The 24968-nt window shown below is 35.7% G+C and overlaps 1 protein-coding gene across 2 annotated transcripts in view; it reads left to right on the forward strand.

Moving 5' to 3' along the window:
- Positions 1-9387: 9387 nt before the first annotated feature.
- The window catches only part of Usp12-46 (Ubiquitin-specific protease 12/46), a 164538-nt gene continuing 148957 nt past the window's right edge, over positions 9388-24968 (forward strand). For both annotated transcript variants that reach the window (XM_090370555.1, XM_090370556.1), the window contains exon 1: positions 9388-9494. In XM_090370555.1, coding sequence (XP_090226681.1) covers positions 9488-9494 — 7 coding nt within the window. In that variant the 5' untranslated portion in view covers positions 9388-9487. The remainder of the gene's footprint in view (positions 9495-24968) is intronic.

The following is a 24968-nucleotide window of genomic DNA, read 5'->3' on the forward strand; positions in this document are numbered from 1 at the left end:
CATGTTTCACTAGCACAGTAACGGTAATTCAGCACAGATGATGGAACGCTCTTGCAGCTCGGGTTTAGCACAAGTTGGGGCACCTCCCCAGTCAAATGCAGGGTATTTACGTGGCCGCCGCTTTATATTGGCGCCTCTCTATATCCTTGCTGCCAGCCACATGGTGACCACTGCGGTCTCGCAAACAAAGGATATAGATGAAAACGCAAATAGCCTGCTAAATTCCCAGTTGAAATTTTAAAAAATTTCTTACCGTGAGAGTCCACTATTTGACTTCTTTAGTTGAGAACACTTTTTATGGCAATAACTATAATCAAAACGCATATTTAAGCACATTTTCCTTTAGCGTTGATCAGCACTTCCGACTAGTAAGGCCGCTCCAATCCGTATTGCAACAACATTGGATCGAGTCCACAAAAGGGGGGATAACTCGCAAGGTCATTCCAGATGTACAAACAACATATCCGAAATCGCCTTCGTGGTTCTCCCAAGGACTCTATTGCACTTACTTATTAACAGGACACGGTGCTATACGCAGCAAGCTAACAACACTGGGAAGAGCCAACAATCCATTTTTCGCATGTGGATCACAGGAGACCTGGGACCACCTGATATATGACTGCGGACTCTATGTGGACCTCCGGGGTCTATTCATCACTGAGCTACAGTTTATCACTAAAGACAGAAAGCACCACATGGTGCTCTCTGTCTCGGTTTAGGAATAAACCGTGTTTAAACTTTAGGGATAAAGACGGTCCTCCGTCTCCTCCCCCCCTGCCTCCCCTCCTTTCCTCTGGTGGGATCTGGGCAGGCCCCAGTGATCACTTGGGTCGTCTTCTCTATCGTCCCAGTCTTCAGTCTCCCTCCCCCACTCTACCTATACACCAGAGTATGCCCTAAACATCAAAATTGAATCATGCAAAATTGAACCTCGCACTACTTTTGGCTACTAATTCTAGCGTTTCCCCATTTTTTTTTTTATTTTATATTTTATTTATTTTTATTTTATTTTATTTAATTATCTTTTATTTTATTTTATTATTTTATTTAATCATTTTTTATTTCATTTTATTTTTATTATTATTATTTATTTATTTTTTATTTTTATTTTATTTATTATTATTTTTAAGGTCCTAGCCATTGAAATCTCAGGAAACTAGGTGGCAGGACCTGCCAGAGAAAATAATATCTAAACTATTGGGTACTTGGTCTGCCTGCACGGGGCAGAGTGTTGACAACGTTGGGGTCCCATTAGGGGCCCAGCGGATAAATGACCAGAGGAACAACTGTACACGACACTACACATAATCCATACATTTTAAACCTCTGGAATTGACAGTGTTCTGTTTCACACCCACAATGTATACTACGCGGATTGGGGAAACCCCCGGTGCCGTTTGACACTAAACACACTCTACACTCTATCCTGCTGTCGCAATATTCATTTGTTATGGGGAGATGTTGTATCCCCAATCTCAATGAAAACTGTTGCTACTTGAGAGGGTAGCAAGGTGGTTAAATTACCTTCCTCCCAACAATGGGTAAAAATGCAGGGGTTCGAATCCCATAAATGACGATAGGAACTTTTATAGGCTAACCAAGTAACTGAGCTATCGTGTGGCTCAGTTAGTCGGTTAGCCTATAAACCATTCACTACGGGACTTTGACTTATTATTATTACTATTATCCATATGACGCAAGGAAGCCTGAGGCTTATACTGTACCAGCCAAAAAAATATCCCGAGCTACCGAGGAATCACCAAAAAGAGAAAAAAATGATGATATCCAGCTGATAACCTGGGTTTGCCAAGGCCATACTCACCTGATGTGAGCCCCCTGTGGTTAGTTAAGGAAAGACGTTACGTGCTTGTTTGCCATGAAGATTAATTGCTGATTAATAACTACTCCAATACCACGTGAAATTAATATTATACTCCATTAAATTTTATAACCAAAATAGGTGACGTTTAAAATACATTTAAGGTGACGTTTCATTGTGCTACGTATGTACCCCCACACCTACAGCCTATTTTATAAATAGGTCCCCAATCCTTTAGACTTAAAATTCACAATTAATAATTATTGAAATTAAGATATAGTTTAGGGCTAAAGACTCAGGTTACGTAAAGAGTTTAACTAATGTACAAGTTAGTGCAATTGCATCATTTCTGTACATAGCCAACTACTTAAGTAGTTATAAATTGGCATCATTGAGTCTATATCATGTTGTGAATACCTTCACAACGAGTTGCCATGATATTGCACTACCTCGAATAAGTAATGCTTCATCATAGGAGAACACTATTGTTACTTATTAGCATTAGCATTAGTAGAGGCATATGATGCAAGAAAGCAAGCTTATGCAGAATCAGCCAAAAAAGAAAAAAAAAAACACTTCCATTTCACCCCTTTGTTCGTTCGAAATACCTGTCCCGCTGAGCCTTAAATTTATTTAGACTATCGACTTCCACAACAAGGGACGGAGGTCTGTTCCACCAACCAAATACCCGCTGGCTAAAAGCAAATTTCCGCACATCTATCCTACATCTGTCTTTCCTCAATCTGAATTTATGCCCTCTCAGGTGATTATTCTGAGCAAGAGGAAGAATCCCATCGGCATTTAGCATGCACAAACCATTCAAACTTAAGCCGTTCCAGCAGATATACATCCTTCGTGATATGAGGCCTTCACACCTGTATACAGTACTCAAGGTGTGGCCTGACCATTGCCTTATACAAGAGAACAATCATCTCCTTATCCCTGCTAAAAAAATTCCTGTATATCATTGACAAGACACCGTGAGCTGCTCTTGCAGCCCGTCTGCACTGCTCAGAAAACTTCATATCTGCCTGCACAATTACCCCCCAGGTCCTTTTCATTCTCTACCACTGTCAGTGTAGTACCACAGAGTTGATACGTTGCTCTGGGGTTGCTGTTTCCCGTATGTAGTACTTTACATTTGTCAATGTTAAACTTCATTTGCCACCTCTGAGCCCATCTGCTCAACCTTTCCAGATGCTCTTGCAGCAGCATTACGTCAGTAGTGTCCTTAACAACCCTGCCAAACTTTGTATCGTCTGCAGTCTTGGACATTAAGCTTGATATACCATCATCAATATCATTTATAAATACAGAAAACAATAATGGACCCAATACTGAACCCTGAGGGACACTAATAACATTAGTCACGACGAGTAGTGTCCATTGATTACCTTCTCCCCCTCAACCTTCCCTTTATCAATAGCAGCAATTTGCCTCCAATTCCACACTGCTCCAATTTGTGCAGCAGTCTTCCATGTGCAACAGTGTCAAAAGTCTTTATAAGATCCAAATATATAATATCAAAGTTATTCCCTCCATCCAGTTATTTTGTGACTGCATCATAGTATCCAATAAAGTTGGTCAGGCAAGACTTTCCCTTAACAAAACCATGCTGTATCCAAGCTATAACTGAAGTCTTCTCTAGATGAGCCTGCAGTGCTTCTTTAACCAGTGCCTCCATTAATTTTCCTGGAACAGAAGTTAAACTCACAGGTCCATAATTACTTGTGTCAGCCTTTGATTTCCTTTGTGAATTGGGGTCACATTTGCACATCTCCAGTCAATGGTTACCTCCCCTGAGTCCAAGGAAGCTCTCATAATTATGGTTAAGGGTTTTCTTACTTCCTTTGTTGCCTCCTTTAATATAACTGGATAGACCCCCCAGCCACCCCAGGTGCCTTTCTTGTGTTTATCCTCAACAATTTCTCCTCCACTTTACTCTCAATTATTACAAGAGTATCTAGCTTATTGCCAGAGTTGAATGCACATCTGGCATTCCCCTCGCTGAATAGCTCCTAATGTGTGAATGTCGATGCAAAATAATTATTTAGTTTGTTAGCTACCTGAGCAAGATCATCAACAGTTGAACCATCGATATCAAGTGGACCAATCTGATTCATCCCCTTCCTTCTAGAGTTTACATAAGTAAAGAACTCTTTGCTGTTTTTTCTTTGCATCCTTTGCAAGATTTCTCGTAATCTGCCTTCGCCTGCCTAACCTCCTTTGTAACTTGGTTATAGATCAGCTTATATCTATCATAGGCTTCTGTGTCACATGTTAACATATATGTATCCCATGCATTTGTCTTCTCTGCCATACGTCTCATTAGTTCATCTGACATCCATTTAGGCCTAAATCTTGAACAATATTTCTTAGTTGGTATGTAAAGCTTAGTAGCTTCCAAGATAAGTTCTTTAAATGCTTCCCATTTTGAATTTGCTGTTGGTAACATCATCAGTTGGTCCCACTGTATAGAATTTAAATACTGTCTCAGATCACCGTAGTCGACTTTACGAAATCAAAAACCCTTCCCTTTACCCCTGATGGTAGGTACCTCTTTGAGTAAATCCCACTTCAGCACACTGTGATCACTGCCACCTAATGGTTCCTTTATCTGCAGATTTTTAATGCATGAAGAATCACTACTGATAATCAGATCAAAGTATTACTCCCTCTAATTGCCTTCCGAACATGCTGATGTTGAAAACAATCATCCAATAAATCCACAAAAGCTTTGCTAGTGTGCGAGCGAGAAACCCACAAGTTCCAGTCTACATCTAGAAAGTTAAAATCTTCACTATAAGACACTCTGATTTGCTGGTCCACTCTATTTCCCTGTACAGTTTATTATACTCATCAGAGTCATTAGGCCTATAACACACTCCTACTCTCAATTTTGATCTCCCAATGCTTATGTCACACCAAACTGACTCGACACTGCACTGTTCAGCCATGTTAACTGGGTGTAATTCCTTGGATTTTATGTGTTTCTGAACTAATAGCATAAACCCTCCTTCCTTCCTATTCTGCCTATCCTTTCTGTACACATTGGACTCTCCAAATTCCAGTTCTGCATTCCTTATATCTGTGTGATACCACGTCTCTGATATCCCAACAATATCTGTCTTTGATATTGTGAGCAATACCTCAAAGTCAAGAAATTTATTTACCAAACTGCTAGCATTGGTGTACACGCAAGTATACATGCACCTGTTCCTATTCGTAGATACCCTAACACAACCCATGTGTTTACTTGTATCGCAATGACGCCCAGCAGTCTCTGAAATATCCTGCAGCTTGTTTTCCAGGCTGCTGCTCATTCCAATAGAAGGAGTGCAAGAATCACTTTCACCTCTACCAGTGGCTACTGTTAATCTATTAGTCACTGTATCCTCTCAAGCTAGCAGTTTTCCTACCCATCTAACACTGCCTCGATAGCATCAGCAAGTATTCTTGCACCCTTTCTATTTAAGTGTATCCCATCCCTGTAGAAGCAGTCTCTCCTGTTAACAAGTAGAGACCAGGCTGAAAAAAATTCTACCCCTTGAGCCTTGCACAATCCTTCCAGGGCCGAATTGATCGACAAGGCTCTCATCATATAATCCCTCCTATCGTGTCTGGGCAGAATTGTAGACACTTTCAAATTCAACCCTAATTCACGGCTTTTTTTCAACAGTGACCTGTACTTATTAAGTAATTCTGCCGGTCTCCTACTTTTAATATAATTAGTGCCAATGTGTACAACTGTATCACCTTTTGTGCCCTTAAAAGATGATATCCGCTCTACAACATCATCAACCTTTGTCCCTGGCAGACATTCCCTGGTCCTGTTCCACGTATCATTTTTACAAAGCATGTTCCCCGTTTCCCGGACAATAGAGTCACCAACAACTACTAGTTCCTGTGGGACGAGCGCATTCTGCCTTGGGGGTTGCCACTGCTCACAGCGGCAATCCCGAAGGCAGAGGTTGCAACCCCCAAGCGGGGGGTTGCAAGCTCTTGCGTTGATGTGGGCAGCTGAGAGCTGGAGGGACCCTCTCAATTTAGATCCTTCGAGGGCATCCACCCTGTCTTTCAAGCTCTCATATAGGCCCATAACAGCGCTGAGTTGTCGCCTGATTTCGTTACACTCCTTGCATCGCGCACTCAGAGACAACCCCCATGGCAATATCATGTCCTGTAACCGATTGATCCACAAACATCATGCAAGCAGTGCATTTTAAAAGGCTGTGATTCAGAGGGCGACTGTCCCCACAGTTTTCCCCTGAGCCAGAGCACTCCCATTAGCTTGAGCCTTTTGCTTTGTTGCTCTGTTCTGAGTCATAATTTCGATTTAATTTCAATAAAATTTCGATTTGAGTACAAAATTATAACCCTAAACTTGTATCTCAACACAGTTGTAACGCTATACAACATATATTTTTCAGTATCGAGTATCATCTACCAGTTCGATTATATAACTTCGGTATCAAGTTATGTACTGTATTAATTAATTATGTTATGTTTGTAATCTAAGTCGTTATATGTATTTAGTTAAAAGTACAATTTAATTGACAACGAAGTTTAACAAAATTAATAGATTTTACTGATTAATTGACAATATTATATTATATACTGTACTATCCTAAGCTTAAGCTATCTAGTTCGGGATATAACGTTGTGTCGTATAACTATGGCGGCAAGTTACGAACGTTAAATCTACGGACACTTAAGTATTAATTAACTTCCAAATCTGGCTGTCTTAATTCTGAATAAATGAGGATCCTGACTAGTCTAGAAGCTACCTATAGAAAATAATTTGATGTAACAATTGGTCAATAAAGTGGATAAATATGTCTAAAAAACTTCTTGTTCAGTGGAGCTGCGACTTGTAATTTGATACTCTTACCAATCCTTTTATGCAATTAGAAGACGAGTAAAGAATAACTACTCCAGATTAATTAGAAAATCACAAAATAATGCTATACTACTAAATTTAAATCAAAAGTTTTAGGAAAACAATAATTTCAAATCAATAAATAAGAAAATCCACTTATCGGCTTTGAATACACTTCTGACTCTCACTAGCCACGTCAGCAGACCTATTCTCAGCGGATACCATCGTCCATACGGCACCGTTTGAAATATGGTATGGGATAAAGATCTCTGTTATCCTCATACTATCGCTATTAGACTTAGGAAAGTAAAAAAGACGTAGGAAGGTGATAGTAGGAGAGGAAGAGGAAGAAATGCCGTTAAAGGAAGAAAGGGACAGTTACTCCTTCAACTCACACCACTGAAAAACTCATAAATTCATCGAATAGGCAACGCTTCCCCAGTAGAGAAGAAAGTTATTACCTATTCTCGGAAACTCCGTGGCGAACAGGGCCCCACCTACCATACGGTTCCGTTTCGGAGCTTATTGGCTACTCATCAGTGGGTGGGTAGGTACCCTGGTGTTGCATTCCCAGTTGCGAAGTATAAATCCACAATATGAGAGATGCCTGGTGGTGTGGAGTAATTTAGATTACGATATAATTAAGGGCTAAAGCCTCAGGTTACATTAATAGTTTAATTAATGTACAAGTTAGTGCAATTGCATCATTTCTGTACATAGCCAACTACTTAAGTAGTTATAAATTGGCAACATTAAGTTATACTTAATGATGCCAATGTTAATTAAATATAACCACTTAAGTATTTGGCTATGTAGTGAAATGATGAATTGCACTAATTTGTACATTAATTATTGGAATATAATTCAAATTGTAATCCTTTCCATTTTTTTTTTTATATATATATAACAGTACGGTGTGATGACGGGTATCGGTAAGGTGCCTAAAACGTCACCTTAAATGTATAGTGGTTTGGGCTATAGGCTTAAAAAACTATGTTATTAATTTCACGTGATATAACAGTGGTTATTAATTAGGATAATTAATATTTGCCTCTAAAACTTTGGTTAGGCTGTAACTATGCCACGGAATGGCTGAGTTACTCGGTCCCCGACAAGGACAGCAATGTTTTTCTCAGGTTTTTTGTGAATGAAAATTGACCAAAGAACACACGCAATTTACGGACATAATAAACATGGATTGATGAGGTTTTTCTCGCGTAATCCTAATGAATTACATTTTTTTAAACTGAAGCTGTCAATTGCCATTAGAGCATGATATGCAGAAATTCAAAATTCTACTAACACAGAGAAGACAGGCTGCTCGATTACGTAATATATGCTATTCCTGGATTAGACAGTCAGATTTTGTTGAATGGGGAGAGGTCTTTTACTGAGACCCTACCCCTTACATCTCCTACTCCGACCCTCACAAAATTTTTTACTCAAAATTACACATGGGTCCTCCATTTCCTAGCGAGTGGTGCTCACTGTTGTGCAAAAATTCCATCGGGCGAGGTCTTCTCCTGGAAATTATGTGGCCCTTGGGCTATGGACACGAATTAGCTCAGTGGTTTTCAACCGGGGTGCTGCGGTACCTTAAGGTGTCCCAACAACATTCCAAGGGTGCTATGTAATTTGGGTTTAAGTTACTTAAACTTATTTTTTTTAAATCTGTATGTTTATTTCATTATAAAAAAGTGTACAATATCTTTTTAATTTTGTGGTGATCTATAATTGATGTGTACTGAGTACCTCTATATAAAGAATAAAATTATATACTGTATATATATATATATATATAATTTGTATTATGAAATGTAATTTTTATAATTATATTATTGTAATAACTATCATATAACATATAGTTTTTAATATTATATATATATATATATATATATATATATATATATATATATATATATATATAATATTATATATAGATATAATAATATTATATATTAGAGAGAATCGGATCTAACAGGCAGAAAATTGAGTAGGGGTGCCGCAAAACAAAATAAATTACTTAGGGGTACCGTTATTAAAAAAAGGTTGAAAACCACTGATTATTAGCTGAGTGTTAATTCGGTTCTGGTAAATAATCTATACCTTGATTTTTATCGATGAATGAAGGTTTTTAAACATGTGTGGTGGTTGATAGGCCACGCACCACACTTACGTTGTTCTCAATGCATATGCCGTCGAAAATGGTGACGAAAACTATCCCTAGACATTTGCAGTACTTTATCTCTGACACTTAATTTTCCAAAATCGCAATTACTGTTCGATGTAGAGTTGCATTAAACGTTTCCGATATTCACTGACAGGAACCGGGTTTCATCTACACCATGAGATACATACTTAATTATATTTATGTAAATATTGCTTGCAATTCGCTGTCTCATCGCTAATTGCTTTGACTAGTGTAGGTACAGTGTTACTTTTCGATACACGAGAAATTTCAAAACCGGTTACTACAAAATTTATAAATAAATAATAACTCATTAATTTTATGTAACTTTCTCATTTTTCTCAGCTCATGGCACCTCTTGCACTATCATAGGAAGATAAGCCCATATTTTTCAACAAATTGGATCATCGCGTTTACCTTTTTTATTTTATAATTATAATTTTTTTGTTTGTTTTGTAAGGAGTGCTAATATCTACCTGCAGGTGTCGCTAATACCGGTAACAATTCCGAAAATGGTGAATATTCTATGATCAGGAAATTGTTAATGGTAGTACGGTGGTACCTTGTTTGTATGTGATATGAAGAGGTTACTATCGAGAAAATGGCAAGTAAACTTTATTAGTATAGCCATAAGTTGAAATATAATTATCTGTTCGCGGCAGATATATAGTTCCCTACCATTTTGAGAAAGTTGTGTTAGTACATGGTTTCAGACGGCATGAAATGTCCGTTTGTGGGTTACCTCGGGAACACCCCTCATTCAGAGGAAAATGAATTGAAGAAAAATAAATAAAAAAGATATATAACGTATTAACTTTTTATCTTTAGCGTTAATAAAAACACTTAGGGAAAACGCGACAAAAGTAAGCTTGCTTTTAATTGTATGTTTATTAAGCAAGAAAGAAGGCGAGAAAATTGTAATTATATATTTTGATACCAATCGTGTATTGCATTATATCCGGGTACAGTAAATTAATTCGGTAAGTTTCCATACTTTTGCTTTAGTCTCTTTCCCTCGACTCCAAGAAATAAGAGAGGTGGAAGACGGGAACTCCAAAGTATTGATTGAATACACATGGACTTCAATATCCATTTATTATCTTCAAGTAAAAATACAGGGCTGACAGGATGCATAGAGAAGTTGTAAAATAACCCTCCAAGAGGGAAGAACGGTAATCGTATAGTAAAGTTATACATTAAGAAATAAATAAGTCATTATAAAAATGAGCTTAAGGCTGTATGTATAATGAAGTATAATTTCAAGTTATGAACACTCATAAAAGTAATGCTAATAATATGTTATTAACAAGATTGAAACAAAGTAGATACCTAATATTTCTTTAGCCAAACAGAGTATAAGAGCGATTAATACCTAAATTTTTGAGTTTGGATATTTTCATGTTCAAAATAAACATAGTTTTTATAAAAGTAACAGAGAGGACTAGCAGAGTGTAGTAATGCTGATCACCCACAGAATTTTTGCGTAATTGGAGTAGTAAATATACGTGGTCTCTGTTCTAATCTCAGTGATATCCATTTCCACTTACAGTCCACCAAACCCCCATGTACTTTTTCTGACAGAATCCCAGTTATCGGTTGATTCAACCACTGCTTATCTTAGATGCCCGAATTATTTGCTGTAGAATTCCTTTCACTCCAAAGATGGTACTTGTGCATATGTCCATTCTGATATTCTCTGTCAGAGACTTAGTAATTTGAAATCTCCTCTTTTCAATCTTCTCTGGATTAAAATCTCTCTACCACATTCTGTCAAATTCATCTGTTGTTTCTTATCATTCTCCCAACTCCACTAATCTCTTGGAACTCTTTCATTTCCTCTCATTGAAACTTAACTTTCCCCAGCCCAACCTTCCTAACAGTGGGGTAATTTTCCTTTGTGATTTTAATATTCACAGTTCAGCTGGCTTCCGTTTTCTAGTCACATAGATCCAGCTGTTCGAGATGCTGAGGTTTTCACAATTACTAAGGACCTCGCACAGATTGTTCATGGTTTTCTTTTTCACTCTCAGCGTTACTTTTCTTCCAAATACCTGTTAACTCTCTACAAATCACAAATCTTCCCTACCATGGAATATTGTTCCCACATTGGGGTGATGCCCCTCTCTCACGCACGTCTAGATTCCATCCAAATGAGAGCAATTAGGTTAATTTGACTCATTTCTAACAGTCTCTCTCCACTCTCTGTCTCATACATGTTCTGTTTCTGCTGCATACCTTTTTTATAGATACTTTCCTGGGCACTGTTCTTCTGAATTGGCTTCTATAATTCTCACTTTCTCTTCCAAAGCAGTCTAAACACATGCCACAACCAATGAACAACCTTTTGCTGTCAAACTTCAAACTCACAGAACTAACTTTTCTTCTTCCTTATTTATTCATTCAACTTCTGTTTTCTGGAACAACCTTCCTTTATGTGTATTTCCTGAAAATTATAGTCTATAGAAGTTCAAGTCTAATGTCAACAAGCATTTTTCAACCTTCAACCCATGCACAGTAATAAGTACTATATAGGTTCTGATAACCTCTTGTGTTTGGGGTTTTCATAAAAAAAAAAAAATGCTGAAAAAATCTGATAATTTGACAGCCACAGTTAATATTAGCAACTGAAGTATTCTTGAGTTAGAAATCTTGGAAAAGAAGTAATAAGTAATAATAATCCAAAAGTTGTTCTGGACAAATGGTTTCAAATGAGTAGTATTAATGTTAATATTAGAATGGCTAAATGATGGAAGGAAGCAGACTTTTTCAGCATATTCTAAAAAAAAAAAAAAAAAAGAATTTCCCCATTCACTCATATTTTTTCCTTTATTAAAAAGTGACTGCCTGGTAGATTGATCAGATTGGATTATATTATGCTCTTTTTATCATGTCTATGATATATTCCATGTTAGATGCATCAGTGAAAAATTCTATAGAGGATGTAACAAAATATTGAAATAAAGAGTGGTATTTTAAATTTGGAAATAAAATCTGATCCTCTTGTGCACCTTTCTCATTAATATTCTTTAAATGATTTTATGATATTTTCTGTTTTTGTATTTGTTTTCATATTCTGAATTATGAGAGATAAGTTTTTTGTTTCACATTTAACACATGCCAAGTGAGCAGTAGTATCTGTGTTTGTTGTACTCAACTCCCATACTCACATCTTCTGTGTGACATCAGTGAGACCTTTTTGTTTTGTTGACTTGTAGAAACTAAATGCGAACAGCTGATACATTCATGTTACCTCTGCCAGACACCTCATGAGCATTTTTTTCCCCCCAATTTGGGGATGAGTAACCTTGAATATTCCAAGAAATGTGATGAAAACATTATTATTATTTGGTTTCTTTCTTTTATTTTTGTTTGATATTTTGTAATTGTTTAGTAAATTATAATTAATAGAACATTTTAAATTAAGCAAAATAAAACAATTAATTTTTGTAATTAAAAAAAGATATTACAGGTGCCATGTATTCATATTTGTTTCATTGAAGGCATAGCAATGGAGGGTTAATGATGTTTATAGGTTAGGATAAACATTACTCGCAATTATTAGTGAAGTAATCTTGATGGTAATTGTGGTACATACAAGAGAATATTGATGTATGAGTGATAGTATTAATATGGTATTAATAATAAAATGGTTATATGTAGTAGACAGATCACAAAATATTTATAATATTAACAGTGGGAAAGGAAAAATCAGTTGGTACCCTGGCACTTTCTGAATAGACAAGGCATAGGTGACCCATTGGTCAACTAAATGTTGAAAGAAATTATAGCTTGAAAACTTAAATAGTTGTGCAGAAGACATTTCAATTCAACTGCCAATTTCCTTTCTCTGTACTACAGTCATTATTACAATCAGATGATTTTGCATCTTTACGTGTACTTATGGGGGAGAGGTGTCGCAAAAAAAGATTTGTATTCACCCAGAAGTAGTTGTGGTGGAAGGTTGAAACAAACACCATGTATTACACTCTTTCAACATAGTCACTGGACAAAATGACACATTTTGCCACATCTCAATACTCTTCCACTTGGCAATTTTGTAGAAATCCTCTGATTTTCCTTCAAACCATGACTTAGCAGCAGAAATCACCTCATCGTCAGCAGCAAAGTGTTTTCCACTAAGAAAGGACTTCAGGGCAGGAAAGAGGAAGAAATCTGAGCATGCAAGGTTGGGAGAATAAGCAGGATGTGGCAATATTTCAAACCCATGTTCATGGGCACACCTCCCTGCAGCATGAGAGGAATGTGCAGGGGCATTATCATGGAGCAGGCACACTTTTCAACAGCTTTCCTGTCTTTATTCTTCACATTGCTTTATAATATTTTGCCATCACAGTACTGCCCTTTTGAAGGTAATCCGTTAGTAGTAGTAGTGGCAAATGATGCAAGAAAGCAAGTTTATATAGCATCAACCAAAAAAAAAACACACTTTAACCATCCTTATCCTCCAAAAATTTGTCTAGTTCTTCCTTGAATTTATTCAAACCATCGAGTTTCACGACAGATGGAAGCCTATTCCAACAATCAACAACTCGCTGGTTGAAGGCAAACTTCCACACATTTATCCTGCAACCATCCTTCCTTAGCTTAAATTTATGCCACCTCGTGTGTAATCTCAGCAAGAGGAAGAATTCCATTCACATTCAGCTTGCTCAATCCATTCAGTTTTTTAAATTTAGTATTACACCATGCTGATCCCAAAAAAATGGACAGCATCACCTTGCCAGCACATGGTTGCACCATTGACTTTTTTTGGGGGGGGGGGGGGTTGATTCTGCTTGCTTCTATTGTTTTGATATTTGTTTAATTTTGGGATCATAGTGACGGATCCAAGTTTCATCTCCTTTTGCTTTTCCTGGTGCATGGACAACGTTTCAAGTTCACATTATGCCCTTTCCTTCTGGTAAGGGGTCAGAAGTCTGGGAACCCTTCCAGCCGACACTTTACTCATATGTAATTGTTGATGTACGATGTTCTCCACAGACCCTACACTAATTTGGAGCTTTGTAGCTAGTTCTTTGATGTTCATACAGTGATCTTTCAGGATCAGTGCCTCAATTTTTGCAACACTTCTGTTACAGCAGTTGCTGGACATTCTGGGGATTTCTTCGTCATGCACTGAGGTTCTTCCACATTTGAATTGTTTATATTACAATATGCAAAAACATTGTAACTCTGGCAGTTTTCTCTGTAAACAGCGACCATTTCTTTGGGATTGTTTTGGGTGTTTCCCTTACAGAAAGAGGAACCAAATCACTGATCTGTATTTCACTTTATTCATTGCGATACTTAAATTCATTGCTGCAAAGAAAAAAAGTGAATTGTCAGAACAAAACCGAAATTTGTGTAGTTTCCATAGAGATTCCAAGGTATCAAACAGAAATCATCTTTTTATCACTACTACCTCTGGGCTGAATACAAATCTTTTTAAAACCCCTTTCCCCTGTATTATTATACTATAAACCTCTTCATCCATTTGGTTTCCATTTTTCTGGTACTTAAATTTCAATTGAATTATCGTATCACTTTTTTTCTTTTTATGTTGTATTTTTACAAAAACTTCTCTAATATATTCATATCATCCACTGTTAGTGCATTGTTTTCTAAAGGACTCTGGCCTTTGATTTCTTCCCCAACATAGCTGGATTCAGCTGTGTGTATGGTGAAAGTTTGTTAAGCAGGTGTGTCACTCTTTTTGAATTTACAAGAGTATGCTGCTTTTGTCAGATTGCCAACACGTAGCTATGGCTGGTATGCACTTCTCATCATTGTAAATCATTTCTTTGCCTTGCAATCTGTCATGTCATTGTCCTTTGTAAGTATTGTTCTTGCATGGTCAACAAGGAATTTTTTCTGAGTTTTTCATTTTTGAATAAGCCATTTATCTTAAAAACCTGCTTTTTTTAAAGCAGGTTTTTAAGATATTATCTGCTGCATTTGAAATCCAAGCTGTTTTTCACTGCTTCCAGAAGGGTCAGAGGAATTCTTTAACATAAAAATGATGGCTTAAAAATAGCCTATTTTGTAAAATTGTCTACCTTCATCATTGTTGACAATCATTTTTCTCCTCTTTAGGGGAACTAAAACATTTTTTTCTCCCACTGAATAAATTATCTTCTTTCCTTTAATATATTTTGTACTGTACTAACAGCTACTCCTATCGTACCACTTTTCCATGTAATTTTATAATTTGATTTTAAGGCTGACAGATTGGAAAACATCTTTAATTTTATGATCCTGACCTCTTATTGCCTTAAATTTTAACACTGAGAAGAAACCCTTTTTTTATATATTGTAAGCCTGGTTTAAATATGTTTGTTACAAGCAGAATTACTTAAATTACAGAGTGATGTAATATGATCTGATTATTGTCTGGTTGACCACAATACAGACACTCCTGAAAATAAACTGCCAACCTATTTCCTGAAGAAGTCAGCATTTAAGTTTTCAGTTATAAGTTTTTGGGCAATAGTTGTGTAAAAATCTAACCATCACACTGAACAGAAAGTTTCAGTGTAATGGTTACCTCTTTTTTTCTCTTTATTTCTGTGAAATGTGGTAGTTTTCAGAGATCAATAATTAAGTAGTAAGCAAAATAAAATTTATAAAACTTTTTTTTTTCTTACTCCTCCATTGGTTACAACCTTCTGTGAAACACAAATCTTCACATTGTTATAAAAGTATCTATTAGACACTTTTATTTTATTATAAAAAATAATTTTTGGCATTTTATTTGAATTGTTAATGACATTTTATTAATTACTATTCATATAATTTATCACACTTGTTTTGCTGGGTTTTCCTTGGCATTTGTCTTTGACGTTTTCACACAAATGCATCCCAAGGTCTGTGTAATATACCCGTCTCATTGTCTGTTCTTTCTAAAGCTAACCCACTAGTAACACTCAGTCGGCACCCCAAAAAAACTTGCCACCTTGCCAGCAGAAGGAATTGACTTGTCTTTGTTTGGAGGGGAAGAAGGGGAAAAAAGTGTTTCCACTTTTTGCACTGCTCCTTTTGTTCTGGCTGAAAATGATGGACCCACATCTCACCAATGGTCACAAACCTTGAGGAAATTTACTGCATCTGCTTGAAAACTGAAGATGTTCACTTGATTTGACAACTCTTGTACATTTTTTATCTGCTGTCAACAATTTTGGGACCTATTGTGCTGACACCTTTTTTAATGTGCGAACCTCTGTTATTATGGCATATACACATTGAAATGAGATGTGCAAGACTGGAAATGTACTGAACTGTTACTTGTTGATCACTCATCACTAGTTCATGCACAATGTCAACAGCTTTCGAGTGATGGACATTGCAAGTCATCCACAGTCTGGATTATCTTCCTCTGTCTCTCCCCCCCCCCCCCCATTTTAAATTCTGCTGCCCCATGTTAACCAGAGAATGTGAATTGGATCCTCCCCCCCCCCCCCCAGTTGTTACCATATCCTCATGAATTGCTTATGGTGCTAGGCCCTTTTTTCCCAAATATTGGATGATTGCACACTGACTGATTTTATCCATCTTTCCTTATTCACACAACTTTGTTGACTTCTGGACCTGTAAGTAAAAAAATATGTTTTTGAAACTGCATGAAACTATTTGAAGTGTTATACATTATGTACTTAAATTTTTAACACTGTACCATTACTCTTTCATACTCAGGCCACAAACTTTTAAAACTCCCATTGTAATAGTATTGTTCTCTGTTGTGTGCAATAATTTCATATTACTCGAGTAGTGAAAAGCTAATTAACAATCTTTCATTAAGATGCTAAAGAAATATAATATGTAATTTCAGAACACATATACACAAGAGTTTTCTTTTTTTTTTTACCTTTACATTTTACCATTATTACCTTGATTTAACCTTTTTTTTTTTTTTTTTTTTTCAGAATTTACAATATCTATTGTACAATCTGAAAAAAAAAAATGGTAACATGTTTGTCTTGTGATTTTTTTAAACTCAAGTAATCAGGAAAATCAATGTAATCAAACATTTGAAACAAGTAAGCATAATGACGGCATGAAGTTCATAGAAATAAATAAATAGATGCAGCATTTAATAGTGGTAAGGATGTCCATTTTCATCATTACCACTAATCATTTAATAGCTACATCAAGGTGTGGCTATTAAATGAGACTGAGTGCACAGCCACTACACACCAAGTACCACCTGTGAAACAAAGGCACAATAGTTGACCTTTCAATAGTTGTCTTTTAATCTCCATTCAATTTTTTTTACTTATGGATCCAGAAGTCAACAAAGTTGTCTACTCAAGTAATATGAAATTATTGCACATAACAGAGAACAATGCTATTACAAGGGGAGTTTTAAAATTCGTGGCCTGAGTATGAAAGAGTAGTGGTATGGTGTTAAAATTTTAAGTACTTAATGTATAACACTTCAAATAGTTTCATGCAGTTTGTTTCAGAAACATATTTTTTTACTTACAGGTCCAAAAGTCAACAAAGTTGTGTGAATAAGGAAAGATGGACAAAATCAACCGGTGTACAATCATCCAGTATTTGGGAAAAAAGGGCCTAGCACCAAAAGCAGTTCATGAGGATATGGTTACAACACTGGGGGGAGGATGCACTTCACATTCTCTGGTTAATATGGGGCAACAGAACCTTTCCATAGTTGTCTGCCATGTCATGTTCCAATGTGCTTATTCACTTTGCAGTAAAACAAGTTTTCATTACCTTGTGTTTTTGGAGTTTACTGGAAAAATAACAGACAAAAGAATCGAACAATGAAACAACCTCAGATTTTTAACAAAACTAAAGAAAACACAGCCAAAAGTTATGAGTTGTTAAGGCAAGTTTATGAGAAAGATACTATGTCACAAGCTCATGTGTTTGAATGGCATAAAAGATTTTTAGAAGGAAGACTAGGAATGACCAGGCCATTCAATATCCATGAAAATGTGGACTGGGTAAGGACACTGATTAGAAGTGATCATCATTTAAGCATTAGAATGGTTGCAATATGGACAAAGAAACAGTTAGATAAATTTTAACTGAAAATTTAGGCATGAGAAAAGTGTGCCAAGGTGGTGCCAAAAATTTTGAATGAAGGTTAAAAAAATGAGAAGACTCCGAGTTTGTGATGATGTTTTGAAAAAAAATTGAAGGAGATCCAGACTTTGAGTACTGTCGAAAGTTGACTGTTCCAGTACGATCCAGAAACTGAAAGACAGTCAGTGCAGTGGAAGACAAAACAGTTCCCTAGACTAAAACGAAGCAAGAATGTCAAAATCAAAACTGAAAACTTTGCTTCTTGTTTTCTTCAATATTAAAGGATTTATTATGGCTGAATATGTCTCACCAAATCAGACTGTCAATCAAGCATAGTATTGAAGTTCCGACATGGCTGTGTGAAAAAATTTGAACAAAGAGACCTGAATTGTGGAATGATGGTTGGATGCTCCATGATGACAGTGCTCCAACTTATGTGTTCCCTGTTCACCATTTTCTGTACAGAAACAAATCTGTGTGTGTGAACATGCATCTTACTTGCCTGAAGCCCCTTGTGACTTTTTGTTTCCCTAAACTGACAGTGTATATAAGGGAACCCATTTTCAGTCCATTGAAGACATTCAGAAAAAAACAACCAAAGTGTTAAACGGGCACATATAGAAGGTGACTTCCAGAAATGTTTCTGGAAGTCACCGAAGTGTGTGCATGCCGAAGTCAATTATTTTGAAGAGGTTACTTGTAAGGTATGAAATATTTCATTATATTTATTTTATTGCAAAAGTCTTATTTAATAGCAATCACTTGTATGTGCAAAATGGTTATTTGCATATTTTATCACAGAACATAATCTTTCTATGAGTTTTGTTGATCATGTAGGCACATGGTTCAGAAATGTGTTTCCCAATAGTGAAATAGTAAAAAAATACAGATGTGAAAGAGCAAAACCAGAAGCTATTGTTAGTGAAATTGCACGGATAGGGTTGTGATGGTTCTTAAAAATGATTTTCATTTGCTACTAATGGCAGTAATCAAAGTGATTCTAAGTATATAAGACCTTGAATGGGTTGAGCATACTGAATTCTGATGGGATCCTTCCACTTGTTCAGATTACGAACCTAAGGGGGCATAAATTCAAATTAAGAAAGGACAGATGTAGAATAGATGTGCGGAAATTTGCCTTTAGCCAGCGGGTGGTTAATTGCTGGAACAAACTTCCATCTGTCATTGTGGAAGTTGATAGGTTGAATAAATTTAAGGAGGAACTGGACAGGCATTTGGAGGGAATGGTGTGATTTTTTTTTTTTTTTTTTTTTTTTTGGCTGTGCTGCATAAGCTTATACACTTGCTTTCTTGCATCACATGCTACTACTACCACCACTACTATATCCCATTGTAGTGACCATTTGAAAAAAAAAAAAAACTTGAAACCAAAAGTACCTTGGTCTCAGTGTTAGCATTGGACTGAACAACCTGAAATCTGGTCCTTAGTGTTGATAATGTGACTGTTATGGTATGCCTAAAAATTGGAATAGGGAGAGTATGGAAAGACAAGATTTAGCATTTGGTGGAAATGAGTTGTCCTTGTCATCTTATTTTGTGCCAAAAGGGATCTGCATGCTTTTTTGTAAAGGTGGATGAATACTTGATAGAAATTTACTGCTACCTAGAAAGAAGTTCTAAAAAAAGGAAAGATGGATTTAAACAGTTTCAACTAATGAATGCCACTGAAGTAGAAAAAAATTTTAAATGTGTTTGGTTGAATGTGTAACTAGACTGGTAGATCACTGGCAACTCTATTTAATGCAGTAGTTAGAAGGGAGCAAAAGGCATATGAGCACTTTTCAGAGTTACCAAATTTAAAAGTACACCAAGTGATCACTATGACTGCCAATGACTGGTATCCAAATTCAGTTCATGATCCAAAAGAAGTTTTGAGAGAAGACAAATTAATGATCTCAAGAAAAAAACTTTTGAATTGAAACATTGAAAGCAATCCTAAACAGGCCAACTAAGAAAGCCCATGTAGAAAGTCTGCTTATGTTTTTATTTTCTGGCTTGAATAAAGAAATTGGCTTGTTTCTTTTAATTGTTATGTTAATGTTCTAAATGTGAATATAGCTCTTCCATATAACATACCTGACATTCATGAACTGAAGTCATTATTCCTTGAGATATTGAAAAATGCTATGTGCAAACTTATTTTTATCAACAGTTTTCAAATTTTCCACCTCCATCCATTTTGGAAATTGAGTACCATAGCAGTTTTAACCAGAAGGATGATGATTACTATTTAGCTATAGACATTTCTCCCACTAAGCTTATGTTGAGTCTAAAACAAGAAGAGATTTTGTTGTTTTGTTCAGTGAGGAAGTATTTTAATGGTGCATGTGAGTACATGGGTCACAAGTTCCCATCAAATGATATGCCGAGGTAGCACAAATTTCAGTTGGCAGTGCATCATTTTAAATTTGAAATTATTTGTGGATAAGTTTCCAGTACTTCTTGGTGTCATTAAAAATAAAGAAACACATGAAGCAGTAGATGTTTTGCAGCTTCAGTTCTGTCAGTTTCAGAATGAGAACTTACCAGAAACTATTATGAAAGAAAGAAAGAAAGAATTGATGTACAGTGGTCCTTGGTTGGATAGCTGTTAGGGGAAGAAGTAAGCTTGAAATATAACAAATTAATCCAAGGCATGTGTGGCATTTTAACAATTCCTCACAGCAGTGCTGAGTGTGAGAGAATATTCAGCCAATTTAGAAAAACAAAAACTGAGTTTGGATCACCTTCTGCTGAAGCTTTGGAAATGCTCCTGACAGCCAAATCTAGACCTCAGGTCCATTTTTTTTATGAATAAAACATTGGTTATGGTGCAATATAGCATCAGTTGCTTTTGCACCAGTAAAGCAAAATCAAATTATGAACAAAACTTTGACTCATCATTTCTGAAGAGAACAAAGTTTGTAACAGTATTATCTTTCTTGAAGCCATCAGAATTGATTGATTTCTAATAGACATCCGGGCAGAAATCTGCAGACTGAAAAATGTTAGGCAAGTTGATGTTTTAAAGCATACCATACTAGGAAATAATACTGTGGCTATTATTTTATTATAAAATTTGTATTTTGCCAATGAAGTTTAATTTCTAGTGCAATGGGATCATAAAAAATCTCCTGCTTTTTCTGACAAATGTCTTGTTTCCCTCCTGTTATTTTGTAAGCCCTTCCTTCCCCCTCTTAAATCTCTTATTTTTCACCTGTTTTTTCCCTAAAAAAATTCCTGGTTTTCTTCCTTCTTACAAAGCTCCAGATTTTTTAATGTCAAAAGTTGGCAGCTCTGCTTTATGCAGATATATTACCCAAAATTCATAACCCATTCTGCCCATAACTTGGGCATTAAGCATGAAGTTCGAGATCCACTATATTATTTGGACTTGAATTTGAGCTTTAATATTTTCATTGTGTGAACTTATATTGTAGGAAGTTTGAGACATAAGCACATTTGTGCATTTTATTCCTAAGTGTTAAGCCTCCACTCACTTATCAATTATAAAACCATACTATAATTGATGAGTGGTATTTGTGTACTCCTGTTAATATCAAAAAAGAGAGCTGCATTTGCTTGTTTGATATCTAACAGACACCACACAGACTGCTTACATTAACACTAACTGCTAACAGACTGCTCTTGTAACTGCATTAAATGAACAAAGCTAAACAGTTGCATCATCATTTAGAGAGAATTAATGGGATATAATTGGATTCCAAGATATATGAATATAACAGAAAAGTAAAAGTGGCATCTGTCATGGATATCATACAACCAATGAAAGATTAACAATAACAAATATAATATTATGTCAGTGGTATGGATATATCTCTATAAAAATAGTTTTTCCTTACTATAATCATATGCTTCATATGTTTTTTTTATTTTTAAATGACCTTTCACTTTTTTTTAAATCCTGACTGTACTACATACAAGAGGCCCATATCATGCAATAGATAAAAAAAAGTAATAATTTATAAAAAAAAAATATATTTTTAGTGGGGGCTAGTTGATATTTTTAACAAATACTAATGCCAAATGGGAAGTGTTCAGAGAGATATTCCAGAAAGCCAATAAGTTTTTTATATGAGAAAGGAGCTAGTTTGCAAGATTTAGACCAAAATGGATATCAAATAAACTTAGGGTACAAAATGCAGGAGTTGATTATAAATTGTCAGGGGATACAGAATCCAACTGGAAATATAAATTAAACTAAGCAGATAACTCAAGGGGTTATGCATGTTAAGGCAGATTATGAAAAGTTGCATGTCTAAGAGCACAACGCTTCTGTGAGAATTAATACTTTGAATAAAGGGATAGTTAAACAGGGATGTTAGTTATAAATGTGCTCTGCTCCTCATGGACTGATGTTATGAGTTGGGTGTTCTGGTTCATAATGCTGAGTTCTGCACTAATTGAGTAAGTAGAAGTTCATCTGGATAGGAATGTAGCTATGAGGCAATCACATAATGGATTTGTTAAGGGGAGATCATGCTTGACTAATCTTATTAGCTATTATGAGATCATTACAAAGGAACTGGATGCAAAGAATAATTTTTATTTATTTAGATTTTAATAAAACTTTTGATAGTGTTACATTAGTGATTGTTGTATAAATTGAACTTAGGGGCAAGCTACTGCTATCCAGAATTAGGGACAAGTTACTGCTATGGATAAAGAGACTGTTAAATGGTAGTAGTGGTAGTTATAAATGTGTACTACTCTTAGAGGACTATTGTCACTGGTCCATGATGCTGACTTGTATACCATCTCAGTTTGTTTGTTGTATAAATTAGTGGTTTTCTAAAATGAAAAATCTCATTTTAGAAAATATGTAGATATTCTGTAAAGGGGTATAGAGAGCAGTTGAAGGATTCGAAGTGGTGCTCCTACCAAGGAAGACTTGTGTCATTCATTGATGTCTAAGTTTAATGATGACACATTAAAAATGACAGTTAAAGTATAATATTGAAAATGTAGGGTATTGCATTTGGGTAGCAATAATCCCAAAATAACATGCTGTTTGGATGGTACCAAACTCAATGTGTCGACTATGAAAAAGCCCTACAGCTGATTGTACAGTCTAACATGAAGTTCTCTGAGCAGCATAGGCTTCTAGTTCAGTTAATGAAGTTCTGTCAAAGATATATAGACTTTTGCTAGCAGAGACAGTGAAGTGCTTATCCCATTGTATAAAGTAGCGGTGTATAAAGTAGTAGTTATTGTATAAAGTAGTGGTAAAATGAAAAATCTCATTTTAGAAAATATGTAGATATTCTGTAAAGGGGTATAGAGAGCAGTTGAGGAATTCAAAGTGGTGCTCTTACCAAGGAAGACTTGTGTGTATATTGCAACATCCGAAATTAGGCATCAGCATGGTGACTTAATCGAAGTTTAAGGCTTTAAAATGGTAAATAGAATACCAGTGGAATCTGTTCTTTCCAACTTTCCAAGAAACTTACATGGGGTACTTTAAAACATTGAAAAAAAAAATAAAAACAATATTGTATAGTGTGATTCATCATTCCACAGCATCTTTTGTCACTGTTATATCATGCTTTCTAAAAAAAAAATCATATATCATGTTTTCTAATTCTTCGTCTTTGTGAACATAGTTTTTGATAAAAGTTAGAAAGCTTCTGCTGGTCAATTTTTATTGACATGTCTAATAACAATGACTTATCATTACAGGATACATTGAGTTGAATCAATGGTGATAGAATAATATTTCAATAATTTTAATTCACAAATAAAATAATTTCATTTCAAATTGTTGAACTTCGGTATGAAGTTTTTCCATTATTTGGATTTCTGTATATTTTGATGTATTTTCTTCAGAGAAATATAGTATATGATCATTTCCAAACTCATGATAAAATTTTCACTAGTTAGTGAAATAAATTTTTGTTTTTTCTGAAGGAAAGCCTCTACTTATTAAATGAAGGCTCATAGGGTAGAATTTTTCTCATCGTGGTTCATGCTTAACAGAGACTTTTTATAGGGTTAGAATGCACATAAGTAGAAGGGGTGCAGAAATATTTTCTAATCTTATCAAAGCAGTATTAGGTGGGTCGGAAAACTACTAGCTTCGGGGGTTTACAAATATTAATAGTGTGTGATAGCAGGTGTAAGCAGAAATGAAATTGATTCTTGTGCTGCTTATATTGGAACACACAGCATCAAACAAAACAAATTGTGGGGATTGCAAAGCCTGCTGGTGGCCTTCATAGGATAAGCAATTACATGGTTTGTGTTATAGTTACTAGGAGCAGAAACAGGTGCACATATACTTACTTGTACACTAACGTTAGTGTACAAGCAAGGAGTGTGATAAATAAACTTGTGGAATTTTAATTATTGGTTAAGTTATCAACTGTGAACATTGTAGGAATATTAGAAATGTGTTGCCACTCAGATGTGGAATTTGAATATGAAGGGGGAGTACCTTTATGGAAAAGATAGACATGTAGATGCACATAGACTTTATGGTAGTATACTTAGTTGACATAAGTTGCCTGGGGAAGGAATATTCTATTATGATATAAAAGAAATGAAAAAAAAAAAAAAAAATAAAAAAATAAGGAAGATGGAATGTCAGTATGATGGCCAACTACTGCTGGATGCTAAAAAGAGAACAGCCGCTGAAACTGCTGCCTAAGGAATTAAAAAATGTACAAGTTTAACTCAGTCTAGTGCAGTGCTTCCCAACCTTTTTCGTGCCAGGGCACACTTGGAAAAAATTATATTTTTTGTATGGCACACAGAGATAAACTGGGGCAGATTTTGGGGTGTCTATAAGGACTTTGTGAAAAAATTTATTACATTTGCGTTATAATATACAGCAATACCTTGCTTCGCACTGCTTCAAACAGCATGGTTTTCAATTAAGTTTAGGTCGAAAATTTACTGCACATATTAAAACTCATGCAATATCCTAGACATGTACTCTACATATATGCTACATTGTCGTAGCCTAGGTATGCGTACATATATGCTGCAGCCTCCGTAGCCAAGTGGGCAGGAGCGGG

The sequence above is a fragment of the Mastigoproctus giganteus genome, chromosome 3 (assembly GCF_048544385.1).
Source record: "Mastigoproctus giganteus isolate SK-2022 chromosome 3, ASM4854438v1, whole genome shotgun sequence".
In the NCBI taxonomy this organism is placed as follows: domain Eukaryota; kingdom Metazoa; phylum Arthropoda; class Arachnida; order Uropygi; family Thelyphonidae; genus Mastigoproctus; species Mastigoproctus giganteus.